General features: G+C 34.3%; 2 protein-coding genes and 1 long non-coding RNA gene across 5 annotated transcripts; 2 read left to right on the forward strand and 1 right to left on the reverse strand.

Moving 5' to 3' along the window:
• Nucleotides 1-3,573, reverse strand: LOC146928939 (uncharacterized). The gene is made up of 2 exons (XR_015005901.1): nucleotides 3,471-3,573; nucleotides 1-428 (listed from the first exon to the last, which is right to left on the reverse strand). It is a non-coding gene; the product is annotated as an uncharacterized LOC146928939 (long non-coding RNA).
• Nucleotides 3,574-6,487: 2,914 nt separating this feature from the next.
• LOC146928940 (RNI-like superfamily protein) lies at nucleotides 6,488-9,182 on the forward strand. The gene is made up of 2 exons (XM_085701096.1): nucleotides 6,488-7,733; nucleotides 8,424-9,182. The coding sequence occupies exons 1-2, from the start codon at nucleotides 6,517-6,519 to the stop codon at nucleotides 8,689-8,691; spliced, it is 1,485 nt and encodes a 494-aa protein (XP_085557222.1). The 5' UTR covers nucleotides 6,488-6,516; the 3' UTR covers nucleotides 8,692-9,182.
• A 1,912-nt stretch (nucleotides 9,183-11,094) lies between these two features.
• Nucleotides 11,095-19,989, forward strand: LOC146928941 (P-loop containing nucleoside triphosphate hydrolases superfamily protein). Of its 3 annotated transcripts, none has more exons than XM_085701100.1 (15): nucleotides 11,095-11,343; nucleotides 11,445-11,528; nucleotides 11,812-11,885; nucleotides 11,974-12,066; nucleotides 12,249-12,363; nucleotides 12,602-12,639; nucleotides 13,419-13,516; nucleotides 13,982-14,037; nucleotides 15,147-15,423; nucleotides 15,942-16,054; nucleotides 16,527-16,583; nucleotides 17,321-17,386; nucleotides 17,692-17,766; nucleotides 18,273-18,362; nucleotides 19,289-19,492. In XM_085701100.1, the coding sequence occupies exons 1-14, from the start codon at nucleotides 11,212-11,214 to the stop codon at nucleotides 18,333-18,335; spliced, it is 1,341 nt and encodes a 446-aa protein (XP_085557226.1). In that variant the 5' UTR covers nucleotides 11,095-11,211; the 3' UTR covers nucleotides 18,336-18,362; nucleotides 19,289-19,492. The 3 variants fall into 3 exon arrangements, with proteins under 3 accessions (XP_085557226.1, XP_085557225.1, XP_085557223.1); XM_085701099.1 differs by lacking the exon at nucleotides 19,289-19,492 and adding an exon at nucleotides 19,858-19,989 and having other exon boundaries at nucleotides 11,116-11,343; nucleotides 15,930-16,054; XM_085701097.1 differs by having other exon boundaries at nucleotides 11,116-11,343; nucleotides 15,930-16,054.
• The last annotated feature ends 299 nt before the right edge of the window (nucleotides 19,990-20,288 follow it).

The following is a 20,288-nucleotide window of genomic DNA, read 5'->3' on the forward strand; positions in this document are numbered from 1 at the left end:
CCAAATTACACAAATTTGTCCATAAATTTATAAAATTACATAATCTCACATAAACGGTCAAACATTACACTATTACACTTAAATAATGATTACACTTTAACGGATCGGACAAAAAGATACAAAGTATTATTCTCAACCATTACCCTAAACATGAAATCAACGTCGCTATCATCTTTGAGAAGTTGTGGATAATACACGGTCTTCTAGAAGTCCTCTTCTTTATCCTCCCCCAAGTCCAGGCCTGGCACATTTACTATCACATCACGTGTTCTATGATTTGAACCAATATGGATAAAGAAGTCGTCAAGTTTTGCCTTCAACTCGTCCAACTTGTCGATGGGGTTTACAGTGAACCAAGCCCTCTTTTTCACATCTACATAACGAACTTCAAGTTTAACCGGATCTTGTGCATCTTCAGACATGTTTCACTTCACAAAAATATAATGAAAAACAAATATGAGATAAATGAGATAAAATAAATAGTTGAATAATTAGAGACAAAGTAATGCAAGCAATAATTGGTGTGACATAACCGGCCACCAAAAAAATAATTCATTTCATTTAATATATATAATATTAGTTACATATTGGCCACAAATATCCAAATTACATAACCGGCCACCAAAAAATACGTCGGGGTGTAATACCACCAAAAAATAGGACAAACACCGACCGACCTATAACTGTCCTAACCTATAATAACCTATATAAGAGGTCTAGTGACATTCCTAAATTGTCGTTTTCTTCCATGTTTTCCGTCCATTCAAATTCTTGTTCCTTTTTTTGCGGGGTGGGAGTATCATCACAAACAATTGGATTGTGCTTATTTGTTGGTTTCTTTGGCGGCTTCGGCTCCTTAGACATGAGTTCATTGAAAGCGTTTTGTCTATCCAAAAACGCAAAATGCCAATTCTCCGCCTCACCAATCTTGTTGTTCATCCACTCCTTACAACTCGGTGGTAACAGACAACCTTCCCTCAAAATCACATGAAGATAGTGGTCGGGAATTAAGCAAAGACACATGAAGTTGGAATGTGGATTAAGTGGAGGAGCACTTCAGATTGGGAAATATGTCTCACATACACCACCCGTTTCGGGCAAAGTCAATAGAACAACGGGTCTTTTGTAGCAAGAAGCAATAATGTGACCCATATCCGGAGTGGTCATCCACTTATCTACCGGCGCAACACCAATTGTACGTTTTGGAGGGTATAAACCATTCAAGATTTTGTTATAACACTCTTCCGTGTCATATATCGGCATGTAGTCACTCTTGTGATTTTTCAACTCATTAATAAGTGCATACCGAATCAAAACATGATCTTCCTCATCCTTCCCCAAGTGCCTAGCTATCACCCGGAATCCACAATGACCATCCCCTTTAACATTCACAATTTGTTCAACAAAAGAGCTCATGATATTTGGAATTTGTGAAATGTATGGGATATTCCAAAACGGTTTTGAAGTAGAGGATGAAGCTTGTGAGCGGGAGTAAGTGCCAAGGCGTGCATCTTTCCTCTTTGGAAGTGACCTCTTTGGTTGTGAAGGTTGACTATCCGGATTTTGAGAATCAATGGTCTCCCACCTAGAGGGGATTCGACCCGATGATGACACTTTGAGTGTAGTCCTCTTCCTTTTAGGTGCTCCCTTGGTTACCGCCCTTTTCAAAGGCGGAGACAAAATTGTGGTTTCCAGAAATGCAATTTGACGCATCATCTCTTTGATGTGGAACTTCATATTGTAAGGGCTTTTCTTGAGAAGTTATTGAATGCCATTCCACTCCTCCATAATCATCATCAATCTTTTCTCCTTGTACACACAACCTTTTCCAATGAGGGTATATATCATCCAAGACGAGCCAATTTTTGCTTGCTCTTCATGGCAATAATACACTCATATTTAATGAATTCCGGAAATGGCATGCATACCTCTTTGAATTTCAATAAATTACTTGCATATGATTCCTCCGTAGGAGATTCGACCAACTCTCTCCAAGCATTCACCACTTTCTCAACAACATCACTATTCTTCACCTTGTTCTTCTTCAATTCTTTCTTGTCAACTTTTGCACTCTTAGGAGGCTTTGGGTGAACTTTACAATCTGTGATGCACTTAGACCTTACATTCTTCCCAATATGAAAATAACAAAGCATGGTGTATGTTTCAGGGAAAACTGTGCCAACGGCCTTCATCAAAGCACCATCCCTATCGGTGACAGTCACCTTAGGCATGTTGTCGTTTGAGGACAAGAGACCTTTCAACATCGTAAGTGCCCAAGAAAAGTTATCCTCTAGCTCAAACAACGGCATTCGGTAGTTGTTGGTTTTGTATGTAGAGTCCATGACCAAAACGGTCGGAAAGGTGTTGAGCAATTTAATTGACTCCGGATGAGCAAAAAAGATGTCTTCAAGAGTGGTTTCCTCACTATTGCATCTTGTGTAATAGACGTATTTATGCTCCACCCACTTCGAAATCAAGAATTGCAACTCCGTCATGTCACCTTTTTCCCCCTTGTGCCATCTTGTTTGCACATTGTACACTTGCTTGATTGTTGTCACACTTTCGTTGTTATTTTCCTTCAAATTGGTGAGAATATTCCGAGGCACCGTCAAACTCTTTGTCATTTCGATAACTTTTCTCTTCTCCTCCGCACTAAGTCTACCCGCAATTTGGTGTCCTTGTAACTTTCCCTCCTCCAAGTCATGGTTGTGCATTCCACAAAGCATTGCAAGCCACCAATCATTTGTATCTTTATCAAAGAAACCTTTCAACATAAACAGACAATTACATTTCCTTGAGCCGTTGCCCTCAAGGTTCGGTTTCTTCCTTGTCTTAGGTGGCTTGTATATCCCACTCCTTTCACATTGCATCGTCAAGTACGGCCTTTTTATAACAGATTTATCTATACAAACACCAAATCCGGCCTTTACCCCTTGTCCGCGAACCCAAGTAAGTAACTCTTCTCGCTCTCTCCATCTTGCATTTGTTGTAAAAAATGAGGCGGTGTCACGAGCTTCACAAATAACACCGATAGGTACCGGTTTAGGTTCTTCAATTTTACCAATTCAAGCTTGAATTGGAATTTGGACTTTAAACGGTTTTAAATTAAAGGTTGGTTTGACATCGCCGGAACCTTCGCCGGAACCTTCTTTTTTGGCCGGTTTCGGTTCAACGTCATCATCTGCGACTTTGTCAACCATCTCCCTATATATCTATTGAATAAAAATAATTACAAAGGAAGAATAAATAAATTACTTGCGTAACAAGCTAACCAAGAACAAAAGTGGCGCAAAAAATTCAAAAATCATGACTGCACAGTGGCGTGACTTAAGTCACGCAACACTTTAACACTTGCAACAATTAAGTCGTGCAGCCAAGTTAACTTGCACAGCTAGCCCTATTGCCTATAAAAACCATACGAACAAAGCACAAAAACCAGCAAAATGAGATGAGTTTTGATGATACAATACCTGATATTTGGTGCTTGATGAGCGTAGAAACTTGCTTTCTGACGATTTGCAATGATTTGGGATGAGGATTTTGACCCAAAAAATCGCACTTTTTGGGTTTTTGAAGGTGGAGGGAAAGAAAATGGTGGTTGGAGTTCGGACTAATGGGTTTTGTACGAAAACAGGAACACTGCGTGAGTTAACTTGCGCCGCGTCACATAACTTGCGCAGCGTGAGTTAACGTACGCTGCGTTACTTAACATGCGCAAGGGCAATTTTGGCATGGCTGCAGGGCGCGAGCAAAATGTGTTGGGTGGAGAGCAAAATTCAGATTTAAAATAAAGTCTTTGACATGTTAATAGGTCAGGCTTAGACTTTAGTTTTTTAACTAGACTTGACCTATTTAAGCAAAGCCCAACTCGACCCCGCCTATTCCCACCGCTAATAATTATGTTCCCCAGGGATCATCGAGATTGTCGCGTCCTCTTATATGATGACGACACATGGATCATAGATCCCCATATGTCCTAAGTGGTGATTTCTACTTCGTCTATCGTCAACTAACAAAAAAAAAAGTTATTTACAACTTGTTTACCGTGATTTTTGGTAAACAACTGCATGTTTAAAATTAATTACTTGCAAGATCAACCAGTAAATCTTAGGACATAATGTGTTTGTTATTTTTCAAAATTTGATGAATGTTCTTGATGTACTTATTATAATTACAATGAAGATAACCGTCAAATTTAACAAGGTTAAATCCGTCGAAGTTATTTTCAGTAAAAAAAAGGGCGAACAATACTTAAAGAAACAAGTAATTTGGGAAGGAATTTAAGAAAACAAACTTAAATTGCATTGATTGAAAATAATTTGGTACGCAAATTCATATATTGTGACTTGTAACTTGTTTCTCTCTAAATGCGGATAGTTTGAGTTTAAGTTTTCTGTATGGTTGAATTGTGACCATTTTCTCCTATGAGAAACGACTATTTATACTAAAAACTATCTACACATAGACATTTGAAATTATAATTGCCACTAACAACCTAAAACACCTCTTCAATTTGAATTTCGAAAAATATGCCTTATTGATAACAATTATTCAATCGTATCTGGAACCAGTCTTCTCGACACCTTCAATATCTGTCAAACAATGACCTTTATAACGCCAAATTTTGCAAAGTCTATCCCTTCGACAAAACGACAAACAATCCTTCATATTCTCTGAAGTCGAACATATCAACTTTTACTCAAAACATAAAGTCAACTCTTTTGACTGCATTTAATTTTAGCCTGTCGAAAATGCAGGCTAACACAAATGTAATTATGATTATGCGATCCTTTATGCGGTAAGAATTCCTTACATGCGAAACTAAATGTACTATGAACTGTGATTGTGCATTTGCGAAATGTGATGAAAAAAATATAAATGTTGAAAACTTAAAATTGGAGAAAAACACACCGGAAGAAATCCATTTCCATATTTAGGGTTTGCATGTATAAGATCGTTAGATTAGTGTGTTAATTACTCTTTTGTAAAAAACAAAACAAAACAAAATTAACAAATTTTAATAAACAAACCTGACGTTTTTAATGTCCCTTCATTAAATCAAAACCTTAATTACTCCCACTTATGGTTAGCAACAAACCATGACTAGGGGTGTTCAAACAATTCAGTTAACTGCACCAAACTATGAACCAAACTGCATCCAACCCTGTTTTGGACTGAACCATTTCAAACAGTTTTGAACTGAACCACTTTTTCAAACCAGTTCCAGTGCAGTTTAAATCCGGTTCAGAACCGGTTTACAGTTTTGAACCGGTTTAAGTTTTTTGAACACAGCAACTGAAGATTCCTATCGTTTCGTTCACAGTCCTCACTCTCTATCTACTCTTTCATACTTTAACAACCCAATCAATCCTACTTCAAATTAACAGAGCAACCACAACATATCTCGCTGGAAACGGAAGAAAATGGAAGAGGTTCCGCCACCGGAGGTCCAAATAAACGGCGGAGCAACGACTGCAGCAACACTACCCCCTTCAGAACCTCACGGATCGAAGCGGCAACACCGACCCAGCGTCCGATTAGGCGACATCGGAGACCAACCCTCTGATTCCCACCCTCGCCGCAGTTCAAAATCATGGCGATTCGGCTTCGGCAACGTCTCAGGTAAACCCTCGAAGACTCGTCCTTTGACTAATTTGACTTCGGTTTCCGATTTCGATGGAAGACGTAGAAACCAACACCGACGGTGTAATTATTGGTAGCTGGAAAGTGAAAAAGGGTTCCAAAAGACCAAGATCGAATTGGGTTTCTTCGCGAATTGAAGAAGGTGAAGATGTTAATAATGATGATGATTTGTATCGAGATTTTGAAGGTGATAATTCGGGTAGTAGAAAACCAGTTCAAAAAAAAATCTGGTTAAAAATAAGTAAACCGGTTTAAAACTATAAACCGGTTCGAAACCGGTTCAAAATAAATAAACCGGTTCAAAACTGTAAACCGGTTCTGAACCGGTTCTAAACCGAACTGGAACTGGTTTAAAAAATTAACCAGTTTTTTTTAAAGTGGTTTTAAAAACTGAATTGTATCCATTAATGTGGTTCAGTTCCAATGCAGTTTAGAACAATGAACACCCCTAACCATGACCAATTCAAACTACATTAAACTACTCTTATATCCGTTACCTAAGCCTAGAACACTGCATCTACACATGTCACCATCAAAGCTTTCCTTTATTATCTCATCAAACCATAAAAGGTCTTCCATTGAAAAATGGGTCCCTCCTCCATTATTTAATATTTTTTTATGATCCCTTTTTGAGTGGAAAAAAATCTATACCGTTAGAATAAGCCACAAGAAAACAAAAAGATTATATTCAAAATCTAAACATAGAGAGAAAAAGATATATTTCCGTTGGTGTTTGTTTTCTACAAATTCAATTTTCCATTTCCACAAATAAATAAAAAAAATAAAAAATAAAAAAGCATAAACATAACAATATAGAAGAACGAAACGAACACTGCAACACACTACCACCACCGCAAAAACAACACAAAAACGATGTCGTTTTCAACGGAGAAGAAGAATCATCATTCTCAGAAAGAAAACCCTAACCCTAACCCTAATTCGCCATTGAAGAAACTAGGAACACGGTGGTCTGATTTATGGCTAAAACACACCAAATCAAAGCCTTTAAACCAAATAGTTGTTGCTGCTGCAATGCAACAGCTTCACTCTCTTTCATCACCTCGAAAATCAAACCCTAATTTCCCCAATTTCTCAATCATTGATCAAACCCTTATGTTATCTGATGAAATTCTTCTCAACATTCTCTCAAAGCTTCCAGATTCACAGAGAAATGTGAATTCATTGGTTTGTAAAAGATGGTTGAATTTACAAGGTCGTTTGGTTCGATCGATTCGGATTCGTGATTGGAACTTTGTTTTATCTGGTAGATTGATTTATAGGTTCCCTAATCTTAATCATGTTGATTTGATTCATGGGTCATTGATTTTGACACAAAGTTCGAATATTTTGATGAGTAGTAATGTTTTGAATATGTATATTGATTCTGCGTCGTCGCCGAATTGGTTTAATTGTGAGGAGAATATGCTTCCTGTTGAGGTTATTGATAATGGGTTAGTTGCTTTAGCTAATGGTTGTCCTAATTTGAGAAGGGTTCAAGTGATTGGTGCTAGTGAAATGGGTTTGTTAAGTTTGGCTGAAGAGTGTTCTACATTGCAGGAACTGGAGTTGCAGAAGTGTAGTGATAATGTTTTAAGGGGAATTGCGGCGTGTGGGAATTTGCAGATTTTGAAATTGGTTGGGAATGTTGAGGGATTTTATGGTTCGGTTGTTTCGGATATTGGTTTGACGATTTTAGCTCAAGGGTGTAAGAGGCTTGTGAAGCTTGAGCTTTGTGGGTGTGAAGGGAGTTTTGATGGGATTAAGGCTATTGGGAAGTGTTGTCAGATGTTGGAGGAGTTGACATTGTGTGATCATAGGATGGATGATGGATGGATGGCTGCGATTTCGTATTGTGAGAATTTGAAGACGTTGAGGTTACAGTCTTGTAAGAAGATTGATTTAAATCCGGGACTCGATGAGTATTTGGGTTCTTGTCCTGCACTTGAGAGGCTGCATTTGCAAAAGTGTCAGTTGCGGGATAAGAAGAGCGTTTCGGCTTTGTTTTCTGTTTGCAGGGTTGCTAGGGAGATTATTATTCAGGATTGCTGGGGATTCGATAATGGCATGTTCGGCTTTGCAACTGTTTGCAGGTAATGGTCTCTTTTGTAATTACTGTTGATTGATAACTTTGTCACTATACTGTCTAGAATTTTTGGTCTTATTTTCCTGTTTGATTGACAATTGGCAAGCCATTGATTCAAATTCTAATGTGTAACCATGATGTGTTGAGCGCTAGTTGTTAATGCGCTCCATTGAAGCGATATATTTGGTTGGTACCTGAGTTCGATCCCTGGTGATGGACTAATTTGTGGTCATATTTTAACTTACCTCTCGGCATAACACAAATTAGTTTAGGGGTCCCTTTCCCTGGGATAATGTGTGTTGAATTCTGAAAAATTATATGGTGTAATTGACCAATGTTGAAATGTCTCTAATCATATATGTATATTGGCAATCTGGTCTTCAGGTCTGGGGGAATTTATAAAGTGCTAGTAATTTTTTCTTTGTTGGAATGGCTTTGTTCTGCAAGATTATTTTGAAATTTTGATTTTACACCTCTTGGTTGTAGACTAGAACAAGGCATTTTCCTTTTCCTTATTCCAATATTGTAACAAGTTGATAGTGAACTCAACTATTCACATCTAGCTTTCAAATTTTCAATTTCTATATGTTTTTTGAGTCTTGTTTGAAGTTGGTTATGCCAATTTTAGTCGACAAAACCATATAGAAGTGACTGTAATCAGCTGAAATTATATGTATTGATTGCTGTTCTTTTTCAGGCGTGTAAAATTGCTTTACTTAGAAGGATGCTCATTGCTAACAACAGAAGGTTTGGAGTCTGTAATACATTCATGGAAGGAGCTTCAAAGCCTTAGAGTAGTCTCATGTAAGCATATAAAAGATAGTGAAATCTCTCCTTCACTTGCAACCTTATTTACTACTCTCAAAGAATTGAAATGGAGGCCAGATACGAAATCACTTCTTCCATCAAGTCTTGTGGGGATTAGTATGGGAAAGAAAGGTGGCAAATTTTTTAAAAGGACATGACATGACTCTTAAATAGTGCTGTCAATAGTTGATCACAAAAATAGCGGTTTGTTCAAATCCTACTACATTACAACGCTATAGTGCAGCTATAGTTGCCATTTGACAACACTTTTTACTATATAGCGTATTACGGAACAATGGTGATTTGGTTAAATTCCGCTATGATATAGCGTTATAGTGCCACTATAGTTGCTATTAGACAACAATGGTAGTAGTTTTCTAATAAACCTAGGCATTGTCTGAAAAACAGATTATTTTCACTGACATGGTGAAATTGTAGCATTACCAATGTAATAATCACTTTTTTACCTTTAGCTTAGATGTTGGCGGTGGAAGATTGTTCTTTCTTGTTCTTCCTTTTGTCAGACTAATAAGGAAGAAGCCTAGCAATGTAATTATGTAAAAGTTACGCCCAGTTCACCATAGTGGAAATTGGGTCCCCTTGTTGCATTTTCTTTATACAACGTGAAAGTTTAGTGAAGTATTAACCATGTTACCGTTGTCTGTGGGCCTGTTGCTCTGGAACTTGCTAAAGTTTATACTTTTGTATAAAATGTATGGCTCATGCTAACCGCCGCCTCTGAGGCGTTGTTAAGGAAACAAAAAATAAATTATGAAATGAGTATTTTTTACACTTTTAAGAGTTTAACTATACAAATAGTAAGATAATTTTACTATTTGGTTCTTTCACAAGTTTCCCATGAACACTTGTTAGCATTTTTTTAGAAAGTATGAATTTTGCATGTAATGTTGGATGCAGCTATTTGTATCCCTCTTTCTGAATTTGGTTTGAATGTGTGAGGCGTTGTCCATCGTCTGTGAATGTATCAAAATAACAAAAACATCTTATTTTGAATTTATTTTTCATTAGTCAATTTGATCCCCACACATTTAAGAACTCAAATGATTGTTTATTGTAAAATTTGGGACACTTGATAATAATGTTGGGTTGTGGGACCTATACATAGTCTTTAAACAAATAATAATAATAATGCTAGGCATTATTAAGGAAACAAAAAACTTGGTGCATATCATTGTTATCCTTGCTCCAGTTGGTAAGGTCCTCAGTGCATTCATCGAGTTTGTGAGACATTCTAGCTTTGCATTCTGAAATATATTATACCAACTATCATTAGCCATTACTCTATCCAATTTTTCTCCCACATCATGATTGATGCCTAAGCTTTTAAACCATGTAAAAGAGCAACTTGTCTACAAGACCATCATCTAGAGCAACTTGTCTGAAACCTTGTGAATTAAACACTACTGCCTTTCAGATCTCTCTTTTTTTTTTTTTTTTTTTTCATCCGTTACTAGGATGTCATTAAAGTCACCCATGATACATCATGGAATTGATGGAAGTGGGGAAAGGTTGAACATCTGTCTTAGTAAATTTTAAGACTCTCTGTCCCTGTGAGCATAGCTCAGTTGACAGAGACATGCATTATTATGTGCAGGGGCCGGGGTTCGAACCCCGGACACCCCACTTATTCACCTTAAAAAGAATGAACTCTAGCCACTAGGCTACCATAGCAACCCTCTATCCTCCAACGTCCACGCACATGATCAACAATCTTAATGTCGATGTCATTTTATGAAAGATTTGCAATGCTACCATGTAAAATCCTTTTTCCACAAATAAGCTAATCCGCTGAAAGATTTTATGACAAATATAAATTAGATATGAATTTTAACTGGAAAAAATTATAAAAATTCATATTTAATTCATGTTTTGTTAAAAAATTCAAAAAAATTTTGGGTGAAATTCTTATAATATTATAAATTTTTCGTCAAAATTTTATTAAAAAAATATGAATTCTACACATGAGTTTACTTCAAAGGAGAGACCAAAAGTTAAGATGAAAAGATGAAATTTTTTGAAGGATTAAAAGTTGAAGAAATTTTTTAGAGGGACTAAAACTAAAAGTTTACATATTTATAGGGACTAAAAACATATTTAACCCATTAATCAACCCACAATATTTATGTTGTAAAATAACCAAAACCAAAATTCATCTTTAATTTATGTTTTGTTAAAAATTCAATTTTTATTTTTTAGTGATTTTTACAATATTCTATACATTTCTGCACAATTTCATTAAAAAATACAAAAAATTACATAAAAATAAGGACAAAAAACAACGATTGAAATTTTTATAAGGAACTAAAAGTTAAAAGGAAATTTTAGAGCAAATAAAACGAAAAAATTAATACGAAAAATTAATATGTTTACAGAGATCAAAACATATTTGTTTCTGTGAGTTTAACTTAGTTATATGAACAATGCATAATATATGTAAGGTTCGGGGTTCAAACCCCGGCCACCAAAAAGAAAAGATCACAACATATTTAACCCTTAATTAATTCAACAATTTATTTGTTACTATTCTATTTTTTTAACACGTGTTTTTACTGAGACAGAAGAAAAACATGTTACAGAACAAAACAAAAACAGAGAGAAATCAATTAGAACAGAAGAGATAAAGGGATAGTAGTATATCTGAAAAACAAGTCGATAGAATGAAGAAGGAAAAAGGAAAATCAATAAGCGTGTCAAGCCCTGTAAGTGGCGAAGAAAGTGATGAGAAACAACAATTCCCCTCCGTCAGATTCTCTTCTCGTAACGCTTCTTCCAAATACGATTTCGTCAAAGTAACTTTCTAAATTCTATCTTTTTGTTCTTATATGCATTTTTTCGAATACGTGTTTCCTTCAATTTCACCACTATTATCTTTCTGTTATTGATTTTGTAGGTGAAGGTGTGGTTGGGTGATAATGCCGATCATTACTATGTTCTTTCCAGATTTTTGCTATGTAGAACGCTAACTGTAACCAAGGTAATGCTCCTCTTCCACGAAGCACGGACACCGGACACGACATGGACACTGACACGTCATCATGGATAAAATATTGAGAAAATAGCATAATTCAATGTAATCACAAGCTTTGATATTATATGTATATTCTATGAAGCACGTACATGACACAGACACTGAATTTGAGAAAATAACATAATTCAATGTAATCACAAGTGTCAGTGTCGGACACCAAGATACGCATTTAATCAGAAGTGTCGGTGCAATAGAGTGCATAACAAATCATAGCTTGTTGTTTTTTCAGATTCCAAATCATGTAGCTATCAAAATTGCTCTCGAATTGAAGAAGCTTCTCATAGACAACAGCCTTCTAGATGTGTAAGCTATATTACTATCGTCTTTTCGCGATGCTGGATTTTAGTAGAGTTAGTTAAATATTATCTTTCATTGTGGTTTTATGTTACAGGTCGCAGTCCGATTTGGAAGTCAACCTATTTAAGCTTATGGAGCGGCGAGGATATGGAGAAGAGTACATAAATCGCTATAAGATGATGACAAGGTTTGCGTACATTTGTAATCTGTTTATTTAATCTATACAATGCATGTATGAATAGACATATCGTCTTTAAAAACATCTAAACGTATTAAATCCGAGTCTGTCTGTACATACGTATACAAATGTTTTGTATGTAAATTTACTGCGTATGTATGATTATGCTTCATTTCCATTTTCCTGCATAGGTTTCACCATCAAAGAGTTCCACTAGTAATCCTTGTCTGTGGTACTGCTTGTGTTGGGAAGTCTACTATTGCCACCCAGCTTGCACAAAGGCTAAATTTGCCAAATGTGTTACAGGTAGGCATTGAATGTTTCGATTATATATCTGCGTCTTCCCCTATCATATAAAGTAAATACTAGTTAAATTCGATAACAAAAAATTCGATGTATCTATCTAGATTGAGTTGTTTTTTTTTCTTTCTTCTTTCGTCCAGTTAAATTAACATGCACCTAATAGGAGTTTTATCTCTATACTTTATTTTGATGTTCTGTATATGTAAATGATTTTAACATTTTTGTTTTTTGATTCTGACAGACAGATATGGTTTACGAATTGTTACGCACATCAACAGAGTATGTCCTGAACTTCTTTATTTCATTCTCAGGTTGACTAATATTTTCGCGTTGATTGAAAGTTTCTGTTAGACAAAACAAGTATTTATTTAAGAAAATCATAATAGACCATGCTTAGGATACTTTTGGCCTGAAATTATATCCATCAGCATCTACCGGATTGTCTGTCTGTTTGTCTATATATGTTATATGTTATTGCATTGGAAATACCATGTCTGTTAATTCAATATTAATATTGGATTCATATAGCACTGCCAATGTCGGTAATGTTGTATGGTTCTGTAGCTTCCAGTATATATATTCAAATTGCGTAGTTCTTTTGATATATATTGTTATATATGTGTTAATTTCGACATTGTCAAATAGAAACTATAGAGGCGCTATAGCACCCATTGCAGAATTTCAACAAATTGCTATTATTCCGCGATACGGTATTTAGTACGAAGTGTTTTCAAATAATGGTTATAGCAGCGCTAAAGCACTATAGCATAGGAAAATTTGAACAAACCGCTGTTTTCTGCGATCTGTGATTGACAACACCGGTTATTTATATAACTAAATATTAGGCATGTTTTAGTTTTTAGACTTTTTACTTTGACTTTGCATATTGCAGTTGTTAGTATGTTTAGTATGTATGAACATACTGCATAACCATACAAGAGAAGACCTTTCACAAATCTAAACCTTTTGTACTTGGTACTCATACATTTACACATGAAATCTGACTGAATATCTTTTTTTTTTACGAATGACCGATTATCTTCTTGTGTCTTTTATAGTGCACCATTGGCTTCAACTCCAGTATGGGCCCGAGACTTCGATTCATCAGAGGAGTTAATAACTGAATTTTGCAGAGAATGCAGGGTTGTTCGTAAAGGTTTTCACAATTCTTTCTAGATTGAGATCTTTATCATTTTATAAATTGTATTTGGCTATCATCACAGCCATCATTAAACAATCAATTTTTTTTGCTAGAGTGCTATGATTATTTTATTTTCTTGGGTTAATGATGCTTTACCCCTTGTAATATAGGTCATTTCCGGTTTCCCCCTGTAATTTTTTTTTTTTTTATTTACCCCCTGTAAAAAAAAATTTGTTTTGGAATTCCCCCCTAATAGGTCATTCAAAAACCAACTTTTTTTTTTGCAAAAATTTTAGTTTTTGAATGACCTATTAGGGGGGTATTCCAAAACAAAAATATTTTACAGGGGGTAAATCAAAAAAAATATTTTACAGGGGGAAAACCGGAAATGACCTATATTACAAGGGGGTAATGCACTATTAACCCTATTTTCTTTATAGTTGCTTTTTGTCATCTGTTAATTTTACATTTGGTTTGTAGGTTTGGGTGGTGATTTGAAAAAGGCAATGAAAGATGGAAAACCAATTATAATCGAGGTACGTGTATGGACATGTATTTCTTTTCAGTTTTTAGTCTTGTAAATCTGTATTTTGATTTGTTTATTTCTTATAATACCAACTATGAGTAGGTTTGATGACCACACCTGCAAATTCTCCATAAACTTATTGATAGAAAAACATTTGCTTACTATTCTGTAATGCTCAATTTTTTTTTTCTTTTACCACTTTATTCATTTATTAAATTTTTAATACCAATTTATTTTAAAACTCGGTATCCGGCCCAAGAACTGACTAATCTGAGGGGTCCAATCCCACTGTCGACTTGCGGGGGGCCCCATTTAAATTTTTTAATACCATTACTTTTAAATAAAACTATAAAAATTGATCCAAAGCATAAGGATAAAACAAATGCTCACCAAGGATTCCAAAAAGACCAATGGGAAGGATCATTGTATACAAGTCAAATTATATTTGGTATGCGGTTAGTTTAGAAATTTGTGATTAGCTATGTTATTAAATCTTCATCCTTTCTCTCCCCGTTTTGTTATCTGCTTTCTGTTTTCTTTCTTTTACTCCATTCAGAAGTAGGATTTAGTGGCTTAGTTTATACCTGCTCAGCTCAAAATCTGAAAAATTCAAATTTTCTGCAACATTTAAATTACAGCATTATACCAATCATCATAATACAGATTAAAACAAAGATACTTGGTATGTGGTGGGGATTTCCATAGCATATATTGAGAAGGATGAAAGTGCTTTATTGTTGTGTCTTTAGATACATAGTTGTCAAACTTTCAAGTTAAATCAAAATCGAGTGAGTTTACACCTGTAGTTATCAAAATTGAATTAACTCACTTGCAAAACATTTCTTTGTAAATTCGGGTAGACTCGGATTGGATAGACTTGATGGAACGAGTCTACAACATAATGTTTATTTTCAGAGGTATGCCTTAAATGGCAGTGGTCAATGGTTTTTTAGAAAATACAAAGGTATGCCTTAATTAAGGATACTATGAGAGAAAATCAACCATAGAAAGGAAAAATGTTGGTTTCATATGTCACTTGCTCTCCGATATATTATTGAGCAGTCAAAGTGTTTCTCGTATTAGGAGCTCACTTTCTTTCTTTTATCTTCATAACGACAGGGAATACATTTAGATCCTAGCATTTATTTAGTGGATGATGACAACAAAACGCCTTCCAGTGCATATGCACGAAATAAAGAAATAGATCCGGTGTCTGCGCAATTGGATGATAATACTGCAATAAACACACAAAATATTAATGTGGATAGTGGTGATGAGACGAATAGTGAATCCAAGATTTTGAGCTCCAATGAGGGAGTAAATGATGAAACGGTGGATGCAGTATCAAGTTCCATGCCATCCTTGAGCCTAAATGGAAACATCACTGAACATAAAGGTTAGTAGTATCTATTATTTTCATATTCTAATGATGTTCAGTTCCATACTAGAAATAAACCATGATATGACACTTGTTTCAATCAATGTTGTCGAGTAGCGGTGGTACCAGTATACCATAATGGAATTTGTTGAATCCTCTTTTCGCTATTCCAGTTTCTGGATGCTGATGTAGCGACAATTGCGGTAAAAAGAAATTCAGGGTTTTTAAAAATAATAAAACTTCAGAACTTGCATATGAGTTATTTTTATAATAGAAAAACTGAAAAATTTGTGAGTATTACTCCAATATTCATTGTAATATGTAAACTTTTCAATATATAAGCTATGTTCTGCATCCGTTCACTTGATTTATGCAGCGTGCCTCTTTACATATATAATTAACTCAAATGCTAATGTGGCTTCCGCTATTTTTTCGCAACTCTATTTGCTATTTCACATTGCGGATTTTTAGCGTTCTGCTATTGATAGCACTGGTTTCAATTTAATGTTTTGATGACAAATTAGTTTGTCATGCAGATGTTTCTTTTGCGGAACCGGCGTTGGACAAAATAATTGTTAGTAAGGAGAAGTCAGGCCCCAAACCAATAATCGTGCCTATTGTTTTGAAGATGGCTGAATTTGATCATAAGGTTGTCTCATTGTCCTTTTTTTCCATGGAAGTAACTATTACACGCATAAATGGTTTTTGTTTTTATTTACAGAATGCCTAACTTTGTGAATTATTTGATTGTCCAAGGGTACAACTAGATCATGTGCCTGTATGTATCTCTAAGATGTTACAAATTACAATTACAATAGTACATGGGGAACTCTACTGCAGTCAATGAAAAAATTATAGTGTTTATGTTTACTGGTTCGTGCGCATGCATAGATTAACAAGTTGGAAAGAGTAAATTGATTGTAAAAAGAAATAATAATAACTAGTCCTCGTGTTGTCTTGATTGTTGCCTCACTCTGTCTTATGTCGGCAGGAGTAGGATAAGGTTGAATTTTTTTTTGAAATGACTTAAGCAAGTACACAGGTCTTGTTATCAGGCACTGTTTACTTGTAGCTTTTAAAAGTCAAATAATCTTGTGTTACTTCTCTTATCTTATTTGCAGGCATTACTTGAAGAGTGGATCTCCTCTCGTACATTTATCGAGAAGTGCCCGGACAAGGTACAATAAATTCTAAACTTCTACACCCTGCTCCCAGGACTTGGTATTTTTGGCTACTTTATCATTCATGCATTTGAATACTAATGAGTATTTCATTTTACTATATTGAGAGGCACGGAAAAGAACTCAATTGGTGATTTGTTCTTTGAAAATCGTTTTAAATGATAGAAACTACAGAATCAGAATGATGCCAAAGAAATAATCTTGTAAAACGTCAATAAGAACAGTGTTTATGAATAAACCACTTCTAGTTATTAATTTTAAAAACATTCAAACAACCTGCTTCAATTTATCATGCAACTAAAAATGTCAAACCAAACTAGCCTCAGTCTTCCTATTTCTGAACACAGATTCTTTTTTTCCTTCATAAATCTGAATAAGGTCTCACCCACTTAACGAGCATATCGGCTTTGGTTTAACGGACATAACAACTATGGCTTAACGGAGGTTGACAGAAATGACCTATCCGAAACAAACTCGAAACTTAAAGGACCTATCTTAAACCTTATAAACTTAAAGGACCTATCTGAAACAAACTTGAAATTTAAAGGACCTATGGAGGTATTTGGCCTATTAGATATTTTCTTATACTCTTATACTCTAACTCAAACAAAAAACATATATACTCTAACACTGAACCAGATCAAGAACTGTAAAAAGGCCACATGAATAACCTAATAAATGTTGGAATTTCGTTCAGTTCATCTGTTTTCTGAATGTTGCTGTTCAATTTGCAGGATCTTGATAAGCTCATAGCCAACTTGAAAACCATACAGGATTATCTGTGCTCGTTCACATCGCAGGTGTGCCACAAAAATATAAGATTACATTGATTGCTAGAATTTTTGCATATCATTTTTTTGATAACTACCAAGACAACTCCCGCATGTTTTCACAATTCAAATTTTTCCATATCTACCTTTTATGTAGACATTTTTATCTATTTGCTGGATTGCTTTTATTTATTTCTTAACAAATGAGAAACATTTGCTATGAATTCTTATTTCTGATTACAGTATTACGTTAAGCCCTTATAAATTTATGATTTTAATTTTATTTATCTGTAATTCTTATCATATACTTCAACTTTTACCATATGATGCTACAGGGGTTGACCGTGGTAAATGTTTCAGCAACAACATTTCCTCAGACATTGGATTGGCTTCATGGTTATCTTCTTCAGGTATTAATTGCGAAAAATTGATTATGTATGCCATCTTTGGATTTGGTATATATTTATCTTCTAGTCAATATTGCAGAGAAATAAAACTTAAAATTATCTTTTTATGTACTCCACAATTTTAAACTACCAATGCACTAATCTATTAATCTTCCCTAATCTAATAAATTAGGTAAAAGTTATTTCAGTCAACCAATTATTTATTGTTTTTCTTGATTCCTGCACACAAACCTTAAACGACAATCATTTAGAAATGGAGGGCAGGTTTTGGAAGAATGAAATCTTAAATATTCTAATCTGATAATGGTAGCCTATAAGGCCCAAAAACCTGGCCTGAATTTAACTAATCTTGTTCTACTGAAAACGCGTAGCATTATTTATTTACTTTCAAAAATTTGTCATTCCCTTAAAAAGTAGTTGCATAAGTTACAGGTTGATACATTTTTTACATGCTTCTTTACTCCAATGTTCCTATTCTTATGAATGACTTTCGATTTAATTTTTTTCAGTGCATCGAGCAAGGAACTTCATTAGGGTCACATGAAAATGTTACACCTGTTGCTCCAAAATAGATTTTATGATGATTCTATTTCTGACAGGTATGAAATTAGCAGCAACTAAGTTTTACTTCTGTTTTTAGTCCTCTCAAGTATTTGGTGCACTTTGCATGTAGTTGACCAAGAGGATAAATGGTTAACATTGGTTTAGGTATTCAAGTAATATCATTATTTCAATCATAAGACTCTTTTCATAAAAAAGAGAGTGGATTATTTTTGTGCAACACTAGTATGCTTTGGAGCTGGTGCTCAAAGCTCGATTTTACTTGTTTTTTTTTTTTCTTCTTCTTTTTCTTCTTTCTACTTCTATTAGTACCTTAATTTTATTGTTTTTGATTTACGTTTTCAGTGAAAATAATTTTTCTTTTTTATGCTTCTATGTACAGAAGAAACAAAACAAAAATAATGTGGTATTGCTTTCTTCTATGTACAAAAGAAACAAAACGAAAATAATGTGGTATTGCTGTGATTAATACTAATTTTTTAATGTTTTTTTAATCAAAATTCTTAATAGCTAGCAAATGTTTTGTTTGAATTTGTGGATTGCTAGCAAATAAAATTAAAAAATGTCGTTTGAACCATATAATTCTTATTAGTTCCTGTCATTTGAATTTGTGGATTGCTAGCAAATACTCTTCTTAACATTCTCTTTTATTAGATTTAAATGAGTCTTTGCAAATCAATTCATATTGATTCTGTATAAATTGTGATTCTCAAGAAGTTCAACCTACAAAAAAAAGAAGTTCAATTTTTTCAAAAAAAAAAAAATCAACCTACAAAAGAGTATTAAAAATAGTTTTTCTAGCATAATTCTTTCAATTTTTGCCACCCCACGCCAAAAAAAAAAAAAATTCCATCCATGAATACTGCATACATTTAATAAATTGTCCATTTTTTAATTTTCCTCCTTTCTAAATTAAAATGTTATGGAGAATTATTATCATCATCATCATCATCATTGCTAATAAATTCAACTTGACGTTGGAAGAGGATGATGCTGGAGAATAAATTACTATCAAATCAAAAGGGAAAGGAAACTAGTTGCTCTCTCATTCATGACTTGGAAAAAAAATCAGCATTCCCTTGTAAAACTTGTAATTATTAAATCCGTCATTTTATGATACCAAAAGGAAAAAACCCATTAATTAATTATGTATTTGTTTAACTTTTTATATCTTTTCCATTGTGATTTTGTAGTTATTCTCTCTTTCGTTTTTAGTACATGTAATCAACTACTCGCTTTGGTCGAATATAACCAAAAATAGTCAAACATCGTAGATGTATATGGTTTAATTTTGGGTCTTGTTAACGAGTGCCCCCGGGACACTCTTTAAGCAATTCTAAGTAAAGTAATTATTCTTTTAAAATTTAAAAGTTTTCAATTTCTAATGCATTGATTACACAAACTTCTATAAAAAATTACTATTTTAGATCCTTAACCAGTGCTCCGGGGGCACTAGTTAATATTTCCATTTAATTTTTTAACCAGATATGTCAACTTTGTTTAACCTTTTTTTTTTCCCCTTGTATTTGACAGCTCGGTAGCTTTATAACCGATGTGGATAAGCAGTAAAGAGGGTACAAAAGGTTTAGAGGATTATAATGGGATGTTAGTTGATCTGTCTCGAACAATTTCTTTAATGAATTGAGATTTACTTTTCTCACCCTATGCCTTTTCTCGCGCGCCCTTTTTTTTTCTTCCAATTTTACCCTCGGAACATTCCGGATTATATATTCTGGAATGCACCAGTGCACAGAACTGAAACAGATTTGTATGTCATTGTGGTTTTTATCATTTTTTTTTCTTCAATAAATCATTATATATGTTTGTATAAAAGACAATTAACTTAAATATCATATCAAAAAATGATTATATATATATATATTATATATATATATATCATTATACCAAAAAAGAGTTGAATTTATATCATTACACATTTCACCTAATGATATACATTTCAACTA

The sequence above is a fragment of the Medicago sativa genome, chromosome 4 (genome assembly GCF_051527215.1).
Source record: "Medicago sativa cultivar Bolivia chromosome 4, Bolivia_mono, whole genome shotgun sequence".
NCBI classification, from domain to species: Eukaryota; Viridiplantae; Streptophyta; class Magnoliopsida; order Fabales; family Fabaceae; genus Medicago; species Medicago sativa.